Source organism: Mauremys mutica, chromosome 11 (assembly GCF_020497125.1).
Source record: "Mauremys mutica isolate MM-2020 ecotype Southern chromosome 11, ASM2049712v1, whole genome shotgun sequence".
NCBI lineage: Eukaryota > Metazoa > Chordata > Testudines > Geoemydidae > Mauremys > Mauremys mutica.
The window spans coordinates 70,896,405-70,915,469 of NC_059082.1; the positions used below are offsets into that span (position 1 = coordinate 70,896,405).

Here is a 19,065-nt window from a genome sequence, read left to right on the forward strand (position 1 = left end):
AGTGCGAGTGTGGTTGGAGGTTTTCTGCTTGTTTAAGTGGGTGAAGTTGGGAAAGACAAGACAGCACTGTACACATTCCAGATGACACACAATGCTTTGTACTTTTCAGGTGCTCACTTTTCCAGTGGCTTCAGCATTTGGCTGTGTGCTCTGTATATCCTTTGTCCCACTTACTGTAAGCATGACCCTTTTACTTAAACGTTCTTGGGTAGCACATTTGTGATTTGGTATTAAATTAGGATTGATATAATAGGCATCACAGAAACTTGGTGGAATGATGATAATCAATGGGACACCATAATACAGGGTAGAACATATAAAGGAATGACAGAGTAGGTCATGCCGGTGGGGGAGTGGCATTACATGTGAAAGAAAGCATAGAGTCAAAAGTAGCGAACATCTTAAATGAATCAAACTGTACCATAGAATCTCTATGGATAGAAACTACGTGTTTGAATAATCAAAGTATAGCAGTGGATATACATTGCCAACCACCTGACTAGGGTGGCGACGGTGATTGTGAAATGGTCAGGGAGATTAGAGAACTTACAAAAGCAGAAAACTCAATAATAAATGGGAGATTTCAACTTTCCCCATATTTACTGGGTACGTCCCCTCAGGACGTGATGCAGAGATAAAATTTCTAGATACCCTTAATGACTGTTTTTTGGAGCAGCTAATTCTGGAACAAAAGGAGAGAGGCAATTCTTGATTTAGTCTTAAGTAGCACATAATATCTGGTCCAAGAGATGAATATAGCTGAAGTGCACAGTAAGAGCGACCGTAATGTAATTACTGTAACATCCTGGTAGGAGGGAAATAGCAAAGAAATCCACCACAGTAGCATTTAACTTGAAAAATGGAAACTACACAAAAATGAGGAAGCTAATTAAATGGAAATTAAAAGAAAGGGTCACAAAAGTGAAATACCTGCAAACTGCATGGAAACTTTTTAAAAACACCATAAGAGAGGCTCAAACTAAATGTATTACACACACACCCCCAAAAAAAAACCCAAAACACAGTAAGAGGATCAAAAAAAAGCCACCATGGTTAAACCAGTAAAAGAGGCAGTTGGAGACAAAAAGGCATCCTTAAAAATTGGGAGTCAAATCCTACTGAGGAATTTAGAAAGGAGCATAATCTCTGGCAAGTCAAGTGTAAAAGTATAATTAGGCAGGCCAAAAAAAGAATTTGAAGAGCAACCAGCAAAAGACACAAAAACTAACAGCAAAAAAAAAAATCACATAGGAAGCCTGCCAACAGCTTCTGATCAGTGGGTCAACTGGACGATAAAGGTGCTAAAAGATCATTCAAGGAAGACAAGGGCTGTTGCAGAGAAGCTAAATTAATTCTTTGCATTGGTCTTCACTGCAGAGGATGTGAGGGAAATTCCCACTCCTGAGCCATTCTTTTTAAGTGACAAATCTGAATAACTGTCCCAGATTGAGGTGTCAGTAGGAGGCGGCTTTGGAACAAATTGATAAATTAAACCGTTATAAGTCACCAGGACCAGATGGTATTCACCCAAGAGTTCTGAAGGAACTCAAATATGAAATTGCATAAGTACTAACTGTGGTATGCAAGCTATCATTTAAATCAGCCTCTGTACCAGACGACTGGAGGATAGCTAATGTGATGCTGATTTTTAAAAAAGGCTCAATAGGTGATCTTGACAGCTGCAGGCCAGTAAGCCTGACTTCAGTATCAGGCAAACTGGTTGAAACTATAGCAAAGAATAAAATTATCAGACACAGATAAACACAATATGTTGGGAAAGAGTCAACATGGCTTTTGTAAAAGGAAATCATGCCTCACTAATATATTAGAATACTTTGAGAGTGTCAACAAATGTGGACAAGGTTGATCCAGTGGATATAGTGTACTTGGACTTTCAGAAAGCCTTTGACAAGGTCCCTCACCAAAGGCTCTGAAGCAAAGTAAGCAGTGATGGGATGGGGGAAGGGTCCTCTCATGGATCAGTGACTAGCAGCACCAACTTTCTCTGGCACCAGTGGGCCACCCCATCCCGACTGCACCTTCGCCCCGCCCGCATTCCAACCCCATCCCCAAAGTCCCTGCCCAACCTCCGCCCCCTCCCTGCCCCTATTGGATCCCTTCCTCAAATTCCCGCCCTGGCCCCGCCCCTTCCCCCAGCGCACAGCGTTCCCCCACTTCCCCCCTCTCTCTCTGCCCCGCAAATCAGCTGTGTTGCAGCACAAGGGCTGGGAGGGAGGAGAAGCAGGATGTGGCGGTGCACTCGTGGTGGAGGTGAGCTGGAGCAGGGGGGCGGAGCGGGGCCACGGGGAGCTGCAATTTTTTTCCATGGGTGCTCCGGCCCCGGAGCACCCACAGAGTCGGCACCTATGTCAGTAACTGGTTAAAAAATAGGAAACAAAGGGTTGGAATAAATGGCCAGTTTTCACCATGGAGAAATGTAAATAACGGAGTCCCCCAAGGATCTGTATTGGGACCAGTGCTGTTCAACATATTCATACATGATTTGGAAAAAGGGGTAAACAAGGAGGTAGCAAACTTTGCAGACAATACAAAATTACTCAAGATAGTTAAGTCTAAAGATGACTGCAAAGAGTTACAAAGGGATGTCACAAAACTAGGTCACCGGGCAACAAAATAGCTTAAGAAATTCAGTGTTGATAAATGCAAAGTAATGCACATTGGAAAACATAATCCCAACTATGCATACAAAATGATGGGGTCTAAATTAGCTGTCACCACTCAAGAAAGATCTTGGAGTTACTGTGGATAGCTCTCTAAAAATATCCACTCACTGTGCATTGGCAGTCAAACAAGCTAGTAGAATGTTAGAAACCATTAGGAAAGGCATCAATAAGAAGACAGAAAATATAATGCCACCATATAAATCCATGGAACACCCATGCCTTGAACAAATGCGCATGGTTTCGGTTACCCCATCTCAAAAAAGATATCTTAGAATTGGAAGAAGTACAGAAAAAGGCAACAAAAATTATTAGGGTTTGGAATGGCCTCCATATGAAGAGAAATTGAAAAGACTAGGACTGTTCAGCTAGGAAAGAGACAAATGAGGGGGATATGATAGAGGTTCTATAAAATCATGAATGGTGTGGAGAAAGTGAATAAGGAAGTGTTATTTACTCCTTCACATAAGAACCAGGAATCACCCCATTAACTTAATAGGCAGCAAGTTTAAAACAAACATAAGGAAGTACTTCTTTACACAGTCACGTATGAAACTCATTCCCAGGGGATGTTATAAAGGCCAAAAGTACAACTGGGCTCAAAAAAAGAATTAGACAAGTTCATGGAAGATAGTCATTGAGGGACCCATTAGCCAAGATGATCAGGAATGCAACCCCAGGCTCTGACTGCCAGAAGCTGGAACTGGACAACAGGATGGATCACTCAATAATTGCCCTGTTCTGAAGCCTCTGGCACAAGCCATTGTTGGAAGAGAGGATATTGGGCTAAGTGGGCCATTGGTCTGAGCCAATAGGGCCATACTGATGTTCTTAATTGAGTCACTTAGAGAGTAGGCGAATGACAAAAAATTATTTGTAGAAGGCTCAGCATATCACTAGTTTTTTTTGGGAAGGGGCAGTTGTTTTTTTGACACTGCACCAGGGCTTTGGAGCTGTGCTCCGGCTCCGCTCCAGCTCCAGGCAAAAACCTGCAGCTCCACTGCTCCAGCTCTGGGCTCTGCTCCAAAGCCCTGCACTGCACAGCCCTATGGATTCAATAGATGGCTCTTTGAAGCAGAGACAGAAATCAATCATGACAGTAATGGTTTATCCGAAGGGCTGGAGGGGGATGACGGGTAAAGAACTCCCCTAGTGGATAGCAGTTCCTGAGTACTGTTACTAATTATCATGATTACTTGTGTCTGTTAGAGGTAGATTAGCTTAGTATCTAAAAGGGGAAAACATTTTCTTACTCCTATTACTGGAAATATGACCTTTGATAGGATGAATACTTAAGATTTCTCTCTCTCACACACACACGCCCCCTCTTAATTAATTTGTAAGTTAGCAGCAGGCACTATTATCCTGAAGTTAATTTGCTTATATTATACATATATAATTTGATTTCCACTGCTGCTTTCATATCCTGCCACACAAACTCCTGTTTTAAGTGTTAGTGGTAACATTCATTGGTTCTTCCGTATTATTATTGAACGGGAACAGTGACAGACTAAAATTCAGAGTTGTAGTTTAGCAAAATACCTGCCCTAGTGTCCCATTGTTTAAAAATGCTAACATTCTGTAGCACTAATTTGCTTTTCTGTTTGTTTTCCAGAAACCTAGAACTCACATGGGAGTTGATAGAACAGATCATTTAGAAAGCCAATCAAGCTACCAAATTTCAGTGGATAAAGAGCTGCAGCTTAGCAAGAATTATGGAGGCTGAGTCTCTCTGGGCTGCTTGAGCATAATAGTGGTTAGTGTCTTAAAAGGCAACAAACTGATCCAGCACACAATTTCATGATACAAGTATAGAAAGCAGGTGCTATTTTGCTGCCATAGATTAAAGAGTTTTTAGGACTCCTCCAACCCTTTCATGACAAGTTGGTGTCTCATGAAAACCAGTGAAGGCTTCAGAGTTATACACGTTACAGAGAAGCCTCAATGACTCAAGAGACTGATACAGCGATATAGATTGTTAGGCAGCCGGTGTGCTGTGGCCATGGCTTTACTTATTGACCAGTTCAGTCTCATTGCTTCCTTGTACTTCCCTGTCTGTCTTAGCCATTTATTGTTTCTTCTGATATTTTGATTGTAAGCTCTTCAGGGTAGGGACTGTCCTTGTACAGTACGATGGGACCCTCGTTGTTACCACAATATAGAGCCTTTCATCTTTAGGCTGCTGTGTGAATCCTGCCCACATAAGCAGTGACAGGCTGTTACCATTCAATGGCTGAGAATTGAATGGGCCATGGAGACTCAGCTATCCTCATCCCTAGATGTGCCACTCCTGACTAGGGTTGAAGCGTATGGCTGAGCCAGCATAGGGTAAACTTGCTCTGCTGCTTCTCCTGCTGTAGTTCTTATGGGAATAAAGGACTTCAGCTCTCGGAAGAGGCACTCTAGCACTTTCCAGTACACTAAGTTCATACTCCTTAAACAAAATGAATCCAGAAAATATTGTGTTTTATCAACATATAGATTGTGTCCAGTATTTAAAATGGGAAGATTTTCATGGCAAGTCCCAATATTTTAAACAGTGACAGATACATAACAATTCTTTACCTCTTCCTTTGCATAATTACCATGGATTCTTGGCAGCAACACCAGCAAAAGACAAACATTAATTTTGCAATTGCAAAAGTCTGTGGAATAAGAAGACAGTGTGCTGTTTAAGTACATTTAAATAGAGGTAGGACAATACATCATCTAGAAAATACTGTTATTCCTGTTAGGTTATATTATAATAAATCATATTTCAAATCTTGGTTCATGTCTTTGTATTTTTTCAAATGTGACAGTGTTATGGGCAATCTTATGTCCTTTGGTATTGCTTTATGAACATATCTACCATTGCTAAAGGTTATCTCACTTATTTCTCTGCTAAAGTAGTTATCAGTTATCCCATTGCATTCATTTTCTGTATGAAAAAAGATTGTTGCATTTATTTAAATATAAAGGATCTTGTTTTTTAATCAACCCCAGAAAATGCACTTAAATTGTGTCAGTGGATCAACTACTATATTTAAAGATTCAGCTGTTTAGTCTTATTAAAAATTCCTGTATCAATTAGATGTGAAAGCACTAAAAGTTTGTTTGAGCTCCACAGTTTACCCGAGTGAAATTCCACTTGTGTGTCAATTAAAATGCAGAAGAAAATGTTTTTATAGTCAAGATGACAGTCGGCACTTCCATTTAGAGGTATTAAGCCACAGAAAGAGTAGCTAAAAACTTCAAATACCTATAGCACTAGCAAGGGACACTGTTCCTGGGCTTGGTGCCTGGGCTTGATTCTGCTTCCAGTTACATCAGTAGTTGTTCAGCCTTTAATCAAAGCAGAACTGGGCACTTTGTTTTGTACACTCTGGGGAGTAGACTTTTAAATGCAAATGGTTTTAAAACCTTAAGATCCTTGATTTATTTTTGTGAAGTTAGTCAGTAGTCAATACCTTCGGTATTACAGTAAACACTTGGGCATATACATTTTAATAGTAACAAATTTAGGTAGAGTAGTAGTATCAACTACTGGTATGTAGGTACAGTGATATCTATCTCAAGGGAAGGTCATGAGGCATAATTTTTGTTTGTAAAGTAATATGAGCACTTTGGATGAAAGGCTCTGGAGAAATGCAAGTTTTTATTCCCCAGTGTACCCCTTTTAGAGAACACTACTGTAGAGCAGTTCTCCAACAATGGAATTCATAGGATTTTCCATTCAACACGCTAGAAACTTAATCACTGAGTGTAGTGTCCTTTTGGAATGTGACTAAAGCGTGATGATTCCAAGGGTGCTTGTTGACTTGGTATCTGAAAATATCATCGCTGTGAGCATCAAAGGAAGTGTCACCATCACACTTGCATATGTACAGCCAATCTACCACATACTAGCAGCTACACTGAAAAGCAGTGAGTGCGAGTGAGGTTTTATGTATTAAGCTGAGAAGGAAGGATTTTTTTTCTATAGAAATCCCTTCCTTTAAGTTGTCACTGTCATTTACACAGCACCCAATACACTTTTGAAGTTATAAAGAAAGACAAAAAACAAGAAACATAAGAACAGCCGTACTGGGTCAGACCAAAGGTCCATCTAGCCCAGTATCCTGTCCCAACAGTGGCCAATGCCAGGTGTCCCAGAGGGAATGAACAGAACAGGTAATCATCAAGTGCTCCATCCCCTGTTGCCCATTCCCAGCTTCTGGCAAACAGAGGCTAGGGACACCATCCCTGCCTATCCTGCCTAAAAGCTCAAACTACATAGCTCACAAAGTCATTGTACAATAATACATACTTTGAGGAAGCAAACATTTTGAGGACTGCATTGTCAAGACAGGTGCTTCTCCCTTCTCATTACTATACCTAAAAGGTGAGCAATCAACCAGTACTCAAATAAATTCTGATGAGAATCATGTATTTCACACAGCCAGTGTACTCATGCTTCTAGGCAGTGCTTAAGCTTTACAATTCATTTTGCAAGATAAAAATGGCCAGTGGCAACAAAAACATGGGACAGCTTCTGATGTGTTGTACTGATGTAAATTCAGAGTAATTCCAGTCATAAGATCAGCATCTGACGCTGAATGCTGCTGCTGCTGCGAGTAGTGTCTGTGGGTCCCTGAACCAGAGATCTGAGATTTTAGGTAGCTGTGCTCAGTCGGGGCATGCATGCGCAGCAGCTGTCTCACGGTGTCATTGGTGCCTCTTGAAGTGCACGCATGACCCGACCCCCTCAGTTCCTTCTCTACTGTCCTCGGCTGCAGACGGAGCTCAGTGGCAGTGCTGCCTCTTTGAAAATCTCTAGAAAAGAAAATAGTTTAAACTATCTAAGAGCTAATAAGCTTAATTAGACTTTACTTAGGCAGTTATTTAAAAAAAAAGTTTTCTGTTTCTTTCCCTTCAGTCTTTGTTTTCTTAGATTAGCAGTGGAAATACAGTTTTAACCAATTTTTACATTTTTCTTCACATTTCCCTTCCCAGTTGCGGGAAAAATCAAACACAATGCCGGGCTCACCCGATTTTAAAAGATGCTATGGCCGTTGTTCATACGGCTGCGTCTGCCACATCGACTGAGGCCTGTAGAGCCGTGCTGGCTATTATTTGTCCCCCCAGTCATGATGGCCTTGAGCTGGGGATGTTTGTCTTCAGGAAGATCCTCTAAGAGTTCCTGCGGTTTGCCATAATTAGAGAAGTCATAATTTGTCTGCAGCCAAGGACGGTAGAGGAGGAACTGAGGGGGTTGGGTCATGTACGCGCTACAAGAGGCGCCAACGACACCGTGAGACAGCTGCTGCGCGTGCATGCCCCGACTGAGCACTGCTACCTAAAATCTCCGATCTCTGGCGCAGGGGTGCACCGACACCAAAAATGGAGCACCCACAGGGACACGCATCTCGAAGAACCATCGTTACTGCACAAGGTGAGTCGCTTCTTCTTTCCACTGTTGAGTATTCTTGTAAAAGAGGACATGCCCATCTAAGTAAAATAGTTAAATCCAGGATATTAACAGTTAGAAAGTCCCTTTTCAGCTTAACCACCATTTTAATATTTTGCATGAAAGAAGTTAAACCGTGTAAGGGTCCGGTGTGGGGGCTCAGCCGTCTCAGGTGCGGCCGCGAGCCAGGCCGCCTCACTACACGGCGGCAACCAGCAGTCAGTCTCTGAAGGTCCAGGGGTTCCGCCCCTCAGGTGGGGCTGAACAAAGGCACGCAGTCAATAAAGCCCGACCTCTCAGTCAGGGCGGGCAGCAAATAGCAGTTCTGAGCTCAGACCCACAGTCCGGGGCTGAGCCACCGAGTCAATGATATCCGCCCAGGCCCTCAGTCAGGGCGGGGCAGCAAAACATCAGTTCTAGGCTCAGATCCTTACCGCAGGGGCTGAGCACACAGAGTAAATAGCAAGCCCAGGCCCTCGGTCAGGGCGGGGCAGCAACACAGCAGTTCTAGCTCAGGTCCTCAGGCAGGGGCTGAACAAACAGAGTCAGTGGTTTAAGCCCCAAGCCCTCAGTCAGGGCAGGGACTGAGTAAACAGCAATAGTTCAGGGCTCAGGTCCTTGTAGCAGGAGCTGAGCCACAGCAATAGTTCAGGGCTCAGGTCCTTGTAGCAGGAGCTGAGCCACAGCAATAGTTCAGGGGCTCAGGTCCTTGTAGCAGGAGCTGAGCAAGCCACAGGCAAGTGCAGGCTTCTATGCCGGAGCGCTGGTTTGAGGGGGAGACTGCCACCCGTGAGTGGGGTGGTAGGTGGGGGGGACACAGGCCCACCCACTCCACTGTGTCCCAGCCCAGGGCCCTAACAGCGGCAGTTAGTCTGCTGCTGTGTCGGTGGGGTCCTGACCGCAACACACCGACATCGGCTCTTCATCTGTCGTAGCCAGACTGGGGTCAGCTACCCCCGGGCTACTTTCCATCTCCCCCTCCATGGGTACCTGCTCATCGCTGGTGTCCGCAGCGGGGTCCCACACCATGGGCTCCTCGGCAGGTTGAGGGCTGGTCAGGTCGAGCTGCTCCTCTGGACTCGGGTCGGGGAGACGCTCGGGCAGCTCCTCGGGGTACCGGGCTCGGGGAAGGCTCGGCCAGTCCACCTCGGGGTACCGGGCTTGGGGAAGGCTCGGTCCGTCCTCCTCAGGGTACCGGGCTCGGGGAAGGCTCGGGCCAGCCGGAGCTCGGTCCGTGGTGTCTGTCCTCTCCGGCTGCTGGGCTGCAACTGGGGGGCGGGGACAGGTGGCAGTGGCTCTGCCCACTGAGGGGGCTGTTCTGGCTCCTCCCTACAAACCCCATTGCTGATTGAGAGGTGTATGATTTATTAAACCAGGCTTAATGTCAAGGCTTCTTAAACTCTGGTTTCATGGTAAATACAGTTTGAAGTGTGGAGAGAGGAGGGGTCCAGTGGTTGGGATGCTAGCCTGGAACATGAGACCCAATTTCAATTCCCTTGCTCCATTATAGGGTCCTACCAAATTCACGCCATGAAAAACATGTCACAGATAGTGAAGTCTGGTCTCCCCCCATGAAATCTGGTCTTTTGTGAGCTTTTACCCTATACTATACTTGTTTCATGAGGGAGACCAGTGTTTCTCTAATTGGGGGGCCTGACTCAAAAGGGAGTTGCAGGGGGATCACGGTATTGCCACCTTCACTTCTATGCTGACTTCAGAGCTGGGTGGCCAGAGAGCGGTGGGTGTTGGCTGAACACCCAGCTCTAAAGGCAGCGCCCCACCAGTAGCAGTGCAGAGATGCCATACCATGCCACCCTTACTTCTAAATACCATACCATGCTACCTTTACTTCTAAATACCCTGAATCCAAATCCAAGTTCAGGCCTCAATGTGGCATTAATGCCGGACACACAAAGAAAAAGAAAAGTAGCGAGCAATGGAGGCCAGAAGAAGAAATTTTGATGGGAATGAGTGGGATCACTCCAACGGAGCAAGGGCTACAAGAGACTGAAAAGTGTGTTGATTTTAGTAAATGTGAAAAAATCAAGTTCCAATGTGAATGTTTCCATCAGGTATAACAGGTACATGCACTGGGTCACTTTTCAGTCAGCAGTTCCTGGACTACTACAGTCATCATGCTAGCAAGCTGGACCCTGTGACAAGTAGTAATTAGCCTAGCACCAAAACTGCAGAATGCTCTTAAAATATCAATGAAGGCATTTGAAAACTTAAGAGGTCATCCATCCAGATGGGTATTTATTTAGAGTCTGCAGTTAACATCATAAGAAATGTCTCCGTCAGTTTTGAAAATGTTGTGGGGATAAAGGATTTGTCTGGCTATGGATGATTTTAGTCTACTAAAATGAAATGACCTGTCTGGGAACAATCCTTACATTTTATTCAAATTAATTTTCAGTTTCACTTTATATTAATCATACTTTTACCAAGTCTGAAATCCTGACATTTGTTCCTCCATTAAATGAGCCAGTACCCTTCGGCTACAAATTCACAAGGAATGTAAGGATGGGAAAATACTACTTTGGTTTACTGAAAGCCAGAAGTTTAGTTGCTGTTTCTCCACTTTGTGAGTTAAGTCTTCTACAAGCATGGGAGAGCTTTGTGTTACTGACAACTCTTCCCTTAATCCACGTCTGGAGACAATGGCTCTAAAAAGCCCATTTGATGAGCTGTGCCCCCTACATTAAGGAACACTGTCAAATTAGTACAGGTTAATACAAGTTAGAACCTGTACAAGTTAGGAAAACTCTCTAAGTGATTGCCAAAATAGGAAACTCCCAACACACGTTGAGCTTCTAACCAAACCCACTCAGGCCCAAGAACGTCTTTAAGCTTTCTTCAGAAAAAGAGGCTCTCTTGTGGATCAGTATATACAGCCTCCACTGAAATACAGTATAGAGATAGCCAGCAAACTTTCCCAAGAACAAGGTAAATCAGGTTTAAAACAAATAAAAGGAAGTTCTTCTTCACGCAGCGCACAGTCAACTTGTGGAACTCCTTACCTGAGGAGGTTGTGAAGGCTAGGACTATAACAATGTTTAAAAGGGGACTGGATAAATTCATGGTGGCTAAGTCCATAAATGGCAATTAGCCAGAATGGATAAGAATGGTGTCCCTAGCCTCTGTTCGTCAGAGGATGGAGCTGGATGGCAGGAGAGAGATCACTTGATCATTGCCTGTTAGATTCACTCCCTCTGGGGCACCTGGCATTGGCCACTGTCAGTAGACAGATACTTTGCTAGATGGACCTTTGGTCTGACCCGGTACGGCCTTTCTTATGTTCTTATGTTCTGGACCCTCCAAGTGCTCATAGATCCATTTTATTATGCCAAGTGTCCAGTCTGTCATGAATGACTTTAGTATCTCTACTCAGCCCCTACCTAGTTAAATCAAGGGTCTTATCTCAAGTACCTCAGTTGACCCCAACTGCCTTACTGGAAATCTGGGACAATGGCTGGCTTGCACCATATAAGGCTTTATCAAAGTTAACACCTGGTCCTTTAATTGTACCAGGAAGCAGATAAATCATTGCAGTTGTCAGAACAAAACTGTTTCCTTACTTTAGCAAACAGGCAATATACATCTGTCTATGTGCCTGCCCCCCTTTTTTTGACCATCAGCTGTTCTTCAGTTTCAGTCTGCTTTTGTAATCCCGGTTAACGAGGATTTTCTTTTTCTCGTGATTCAGTCCTGTTGTGCAGGGCTTACAATCAGAATGATTGTGCAGTGATGTACTAAATGCAGAAGCTGTGATTGTCAGATTTCTTGGTTGGCTAGCAATGGTGGCGTGCCACATTTACCTTCAAGATTTTAGTGGATATTAATTAACCTTAAGACCCTTAACAGTGTCTCACTTATATTCTGAAGTCTCTTTGGAGTTTTTAATTTTTAATTTTTATTTTTTATTGCCAGAGGAGAAGGTGTAGAACAGAAGAACTAAATAGAGCTTCTCATTTTAGGTTTTACCTGATAAAACCTGAAACAAAACAAACAAACAAAAACCCAGAAAAACTCTCCTGTAAAAACAATGAGGAGTCCGGTGGCACTTTAAAGACTAACAGATTTATTTGGGCTTTCGTGGGTAAAAAATGCACTTTTTTCAGATATTAAAAGAAAGTGGGTTAGAAACAAGCTCTCCATACTATTGCATGAACTGAGAATATTTGACAGTTAGAGGAAGGATGTCAGTTCTGTGCCCTTGATACATTTATTATCAGTTCCAGTTGTTTATTTAAGTACTTTTATTTTAGTCATAGCTTTAGAAGCATTTGAACAGATAATTATCCATGCCTAGAATGCCAGGTACCATACAATTAATCCTGGATCAAGCAACTTCTCCAGAGATCAACAAAATCTGGTTGCTCAACTAAGTATTCTTCTAAGAAAGAAAGAAAATTGTACTTACTGAACCTGACTCTCTTACATCAGTGTAAAACAGGTGTATGGTGCCACTGCAAACACCAATGGTCTAACTTACATTGTTTTTTCTATGGAATGGTTGCTATCACTTAGCATGATTGATGTAGTTCCATTTTCATTGGAATTTCAATATAGTTCTTCAAATATTAGATTTGAGTAACCAACACCTGACTTGTGCCCTCAAATGTGGTCCTTACTTGCTGCCATCTATACAAATATATTTGATGGTGCCTAAAACATATTTGACCATCTATTTAAGATGGTTGGTTCATCAGAGCCCATATCCAATAGCTTTCCAAACACTACAAAGCCCATCTTTCCTGAGGCACTTTACAGGAAGAGAGGGCCTAAGGATATCAAGGAATTTGTCAAGGACTGGACATGCTGGACTTATGAGTTTGGTATTTAGAGCATGATGGCAGTCTTATTTGTCTTGATAATGCATCTTTGAAAATATGTAAAAATGTTCCCGTCACAGCGTGGGTGCTTCTTTCAATAAACAATAATAAACTGAATTATAATTTGACATGAAATCATAATTCTGCTTACACTCAGGTGCTAAGTAAACCCTTTAAAGAGGATAAACATTGAAAAGGAAAAAAAAAGTTGCAGTTAGAATCATTTCACTATTTTTCAAGTGACAAAATAAAAATATTTTGCTTGTGAAGAATTTTCTGACTTTTCTCAAGCATGGCAACCCTTTTGTAACAGATATCAGCTTTCTACAATAATAAAGCAGTTATATTATTTTCTCAAAGTGGGTGTACTGGAGTGCAAAATATGTTTATTGAAAAGCTTCCATGACTTAAAAAAAAAAAACTAGCTGGAAGAACCTACTTCCTATTTCTCAGTAGTCTTTAGATGACTTACTCATATGAAAGTGTCCTTAGATTACTTTGCCTAAAGGAACAGTTGTCCTCTGCCTGACTGCCTTTTCACAGCAAGAGCTGGAAAGAGTGAAAGTACTCCTTTGTAGTAGATGCATCTTTGATCTGGATATTGGGCACGTACCATGGTGATAAATGTCATAAGAGCCTAGGTAGGACTTTTCTTCAGGTTTAGGATTTAATTTCTTCAAAAACACTGGGTGAAAGTTTGCAACATGAAATGTTGCAGGTGACAATATCACTGGTCTACTTGAAAGGCATATATAAGGTTTCTGAGTTTTCTCTTCCTAGCCCCATTAAACTAGAATCAAACCCCAACTTTATCTTCAAAAAGAAAACAAAAGTCACTATGTAAATACCTATCAAGTACGCCATACATCCAGTGGTGAGCTGGAGCCGGTTCGCACTGGTTCACAAGAACCAGTTCACAAGAACCAGTTGTTAAATTTAGAAGCTGGTGTAGAACCAGTTGTTAAAGGGGCCGGCGGGTGGGCAAACTCCAGTCCGCGGGCCACATCTGGCCCACAGGACCATCCTGTCCGGTCCACCTGAGCTCCCAGCTAGGGAGGCTCCCCCGGTCCCTCCCCCGCTTCCCCCTCTCGCAGAGCCCCAGCGCGCCGTGCCGCCGGTGCCAGCACTCTGGCCAGTTCTGCAGCTCCTGCTGCTTTGAGTGGCATGGTAAGGGGGTGGGGCTGCGAGCTCCAGTGGGCCGCGCGGCATCCATACCCGCTGCCCTGAGCAGCATGGTAAGGGGGCCGGGCCAGGGCTGGGAGGAGGAGTTGGATAAGGGGGCGGAGGTTCTGGGGGGGCGGTCAGGGGATGAGGAATGGGTGGTTGGGTAGGCGTGGGAGTTCTGTGGGTCTGTCGGGGTCGTGGTGGATGGGGTTGGGGCAGTCAGGGGACAGGGAGCGGGACAAGTTGGGTAGGGGGTGGGATCCTAGGGGGCAGTTAGAGTGGGGGGTCTCGGGAGGGGGTGGTCAGGGGACAAGGAGCAGGGAGGTTTGATGGGTTGCGGGTTCTGAGGGGGGCAGGACATGGGTTGGGGTCGGATGGGGAGGGGGGGAGACAGGCACATGGGGTAGGGTGACCAGACGTCCCGATTTTATCGGGACTGTCCCGATATTTGCTTGTTTGTCCCGCGTCCCGACCAATGTTAGGTCGGGACACTGGACAAACAAGCAAAGGCTCCGGAGCCCGAAGGGCTCGCGCCCTCCCCTGCCCCGACTCCGCCCCCTCCTTCCCCCATTGGATCCTTCCCCAAATCCTCGCCCCCATCCCCACCCCCTCACTGCCCCATTGTCTCCCTCCCCAAATCCCCGCCTCTTTCCAAGCATGCCATGCCCAGGAGACTCAGGGGAGTGCGGGGCCGGGGTGAGTGTGAGTCTGGCCTGGCCCCGAGCAGGCAGGACTCGGGCGCGGTACCTGGAGGGAGAGTAGGGGGGCGGCCCGTGGGGCTAGGTGGCGGCTGTTCTCCCCACCTGGGCAGGGGACTCGGGAGCAGCCGCTGCTGCAGCTCCCACTGCTGCTGGGGGAGGAAGTGGCCAACCACGTGGCGCTCGGCGGCTGCGGCTTTGGTGCCCGGGCCCGAACCCCCCGAGCCCGGGCCTGCTGCGGGGCAGCGCGCACACTGCGCTCAGCCCCTGGCCAGTCGCGTCTGGGCTGGCTGGCCAGTCGCGTCTGGGCTGGCTGCCCAGCTGGTGCAATCCCGTGGCGGAGGCATCGGCAGCCCAGTCCCGTTTGTTCCCCTGCAGGACCCGAGCGGGATGCGGGGGGCTGGGGCCTGCTGCCCCCACTCCGAGGCCGCCCGCAGGATTGCACCAGCTGGGCAGCCAGCCCAGACGCGAGTGGCCAGGGGCTGGGTATGCGCAGCGTGCGCGCTGGGTCCCCGCAGCAGGCCTGGGCTCGGGGGGGTCGTGGGCGCCAGAGCCGCAGCCGCCGAGCTTGGCCAGTGGCCACTTCCTCCCCCCGCGGCAGTGGGAGCTGCAGCAGCGGCTGCTCCCGAGTCCTGCTGCCCAGGTGGGGAGAACAGCCGCTGCCTGGCCCCGCAGGCCACCCCGTACTCTCCCTCCAGATACCGCGCCTGAGTCCTGCCTGCTCGGGGCCAGGCTGGACTCACACTCACCCCAGCCCCGTGCTCCCCTGAGTCTCCCGGGCCTCCCTCCAGCGCTTGCGGAGGGAGGAGGAATCGGGGGTAGGGGATTTTTTTTTTTTTTGCTCTGCCGCCATTTTTTCCCCCTCTGCCCCCGCCCCGCCCCCCCGCGTCCCGATATTTGACCTGGGTGATCTGGTCACCCTAACATGGGGCTTGTACTCATCGCGCGGTTCCCTACTGGATCTTCAGTGGCACTTTGGTGGCGGGTCCTTCACTCGATCCGGGTGAAGGACCCGCCGCCGAAAATCTGCCGAAAGGCCGGAGTGAGTGAAGACCCCCTTCACTGCCGAAGTAGGGAACCGGTTATTAGGATTTTGGAAGCTCATCACTGCATTAGAAGTCAGAATATGGACATTTGAACAGGCTTCCTAGAAAGTGAGGAAAGCTGCCCTCATCCCATTTGTCCAAATAGAGCTTTTTAAAAAGAGATTCCTACCTACATATGTTGTCCAACTGTCTGGTAATTACATCACCCCAGCATGACTGGCTTGGTCTTTGCCAAAAATGTGAGAGACTAGACACAATAAGGACAAAACACGAGGAAGCCTACTTCAATCTAAGCATATTTATAAAGCACCCATGACTGTGGTATCCAATATTGTTGGATTAGTTTGCTGATGCTTAATTAAAAGTTTGTAAAGCACTTTGAAGATGAAAGTGTTATTAGTGCAGGGAATGATCCTGCATTGGCAGGGGATGGTGTTAGATGCCCTAGAAGGTCTTTTCCACCTCCAGTTATGATTTCATGAAACCCTATATCAGCGGTTCTCAATCTTTTACTTTCTGAGTCCCCCCCACATCCCCAACATACTATGAAAACTCCAGGGGCCAGCTGTGCCATAACTGATGTTCTGCATACAAAAGCCAGGGCCGGCATTAGGGGGTAGCAAGCAGGGCAAATGCCCAGGACCCCACACCACAGGGGACTCTGTGAAGCTAAGTTGCTCAAGTTTCAGCTTCGACCCTGGGTGGCAAGGTTCAGGGCCCTGGGCTGCAGTCCTATGTGGTGGGGCTTTGGCTTTCTGCCTTGGGTCCTAGCGAGTCTAACATCAGTCATGCTTGGCAGACCCTCGGAAACCTGCTTGCAGCCCCACCCCCGCCTCCCGGGGCCCCAGACCCCTGGTTGAGAACCACTGCCACAGGATTCTTTGCTGCTTTTACAGAACCAGACTAACACGGCTACCCCTCTGATACTTGACTGCCCTAGATGATTATCCACCATGTGTTTTCCTCTGAAACCAGGCAAATCATTTTGAGGGGCCTTTTATTCCTTGATTTCTGATCCTACTGCTCTGCCTCCCTTCCTCCCTTCTGTTTAAGTTTAGTCTCTACCATTCTGAGGGAGTAAGATTTAGGGTTAGAATAGCAAGTATTCACATCAAAAACCCAATTCTGGGGCTATAGTCATCCAAATGCAGGTGGGCAACATAACATGTTACCCGTCACAGCTTGAATTTTGAGTACTCACAGGCTGTTAGTGAATGAACTACAGCCCCAGAAATATTCACAAAAATTATGCAAAATAGTTGTGATTAATAAGTGCAAGAGTCAGTCTGCTCCTGGACAGTTTGTAAACAAAAAGCAAAAATAATTGTTATCTGCTGTGAATTATTTGTCCACCTCTATTGTCATACTGAATGTCTAGCCTGTAGGAGAGAGGCCTAATATTGCTTCAAGTAAGTGTAATACCTATATCTTAATAACACTTTTCATCAGTAGATCTCAAAGTGCTTCACAAACTTTAATGTTTTTTATTGTCACAATAAAAGGTGAGGTAGGGAAGTGCTATTTTCTCCATTTTACAGATTGGGAACTAAGACACTTATAGGGAATGTCTACACTGCAAAAGAAGGTGTGTTCCTCACTCCAGATAGTTAACACACATCAGCTAACTCAGGTTAAAATAGCAGTGATGACACAGCAACTTGGCTTTTACCTCAGGTTGGCAGCTTGAGTTCAACGTATGGGGAGCTTGAGGTTGCTATTTTAACCCAAGTTAGCTGATGTGGGTAGCTAACTGAGTTAAGAAAATGTTTTTTTCTGGGGTGGGAACAGTGTAGACATGCCAGAGAGGCACAAGTGACCAGCAAGTTAAAGAAGTATGGGCTGGATGAATGGACTATAAGGTGGATAGAAAGCTGGCTAGATCGTCGGGCTCAGCGTGTAGTGATCAATGGCTCCATGTCTAGTTGGCAGCCGGTATCAAGTGGAGTGCCCAAGGGTCGGTTCTGTGGCCGGTTTTATTCAATATCTTCATTAATGATCTAGAGGATGGCGCAGACTGCACACTCAGCAAGTGTGCAGATGACACTAAACTGGGAGGAGTGGAAGATATGCTGGAGAGTAGGGACAGCATACAGAGGGACCTAGACAAATTAGAGGACTGGGCCAAAAGAAATCTGATGAGATTCAACTAGGACAAGTGCAGAGTTCTGCACTTAGGACAGAAGAATCCCAAGCACTGCTACAGACGAGGGGCCGAATGGCTAGGCAGCAGTTCTGCAGAAAAGGACCTAGAGATTACAGTGGACGAGAAGCTGGATAGGAGTTGACAGTGTGCCCTTGTTGCCAAGAAGACTAATGGCATTTTGGGCTGTATAAGTAGGGGCACTGCCAGCAGATCGACATTGGTGAGGTCTCATCTGGAGTACTGTGTCTAGTTTTGGGCCCCACACTACAAGAAGGATGTGGAAAAATTGGAAAGAGTACAGCAGAGGGCAACAAAAATGATTAGGGGGCTGGAGCACGTGACTTATGAGGAGAGACTGAGGGAACTGGGATTGTTTAGTCTGCAGAAGAGAAGAATGAGGGGGGATTTGATAGCTGCTTTCAACTACCTTAAAGGGGGTTCCAAAGAGGATGGATCAAGACCAGTGGTCCCCAACCTTTTCGTCTGGCGGGCACCAGGCTAAGGACCGTGGTGGCGGTGGAGCATCCGCCGAAATGCCACCGAATTTCTGTGGCATTTCGACGGCGACGCCTCTCGATGACATCGCTTGTCGGCAGCAAACGGTGTCATCGAGAGGCGTCGCCGCTGAAATGCAGAAATTCGGCGGCATTTCAGCAGATGCTCCACCGCCAGCCAGGACCACATGGGGACCCCGATCTAGACTGTTCTCAGTGGTACCAGATGACAGAACAAGGAGTCATGGTCTCAAGTTGCAGTGGAGGAGGTTTAGGTTGGATATTAGGAAAAACTTTTTCACTAGGAGGGTGGTGAAGCACTGGAATGGGTTACCTAGGGAGGTGGTGGAATCTCCTTCCTTAGAGATTTTTAAGGTCAGGCTTGACTAACCACTGGCTGGGATGATTTAGTTGGGGATTGGTCCTGCTTTGAGCAGGGGATTGGACAAGATGACCTGCTGAGGTCCCTTCCAACCCTGATAGCCTATAATTCTATGACTGGCCCAAGGTCACACAGAAGTCTGTGGTGGAGCAGGGAACTGAACAATCTCCCATGTCCTAGGCTAGTGCCCTAAC

The 19,065-nt window shown here is 46.0% G+C and overlaps 1 protein-coding gene and 1 long non-coding RNA gene across 3 annotated transcripts in view; one reads left to right on the forward strand and one right to left on the reverse strand.

The window, feature by feature from the left end:
- The window catches only part of OTOA (otoancorin), a 55,147-nt gene extending 49,657 nt beyond the window's left edge, over positions 1-5,490 (forward strand). The window contains exons 28-29 of the mRNA XM_044979693.1: positions 110-175; positions 4,297-5,490. Of these exons, the coding sequence (XP_044835628.1) occupies positions 110-175; positions 4,297-4,298 (68 nt within the window). The 3' untranslated portion in view covers positions 4,299-5,490. The remainder of the gene's footprint in view (positions 1-109; positions 176-4,296) is intronic.
- LOC123344004 overlaps positions 1-19,065 on the reverse strand; it is a 30,698-nt gene that overhangs the window by 10,833 nt on the left and 800 nt on the right. For both annotated transcript variants that reach the window (XR_006572427.1, XR_006572428.1), the window contains exon 2: positions 5,247-5,326. This is a non-coding gene — a long non-coding RNA (uncharacterized LOC123344004). The remainder of the gene's footprint in view (positions 1-5,246; positions 5,327-19,065) is intronic.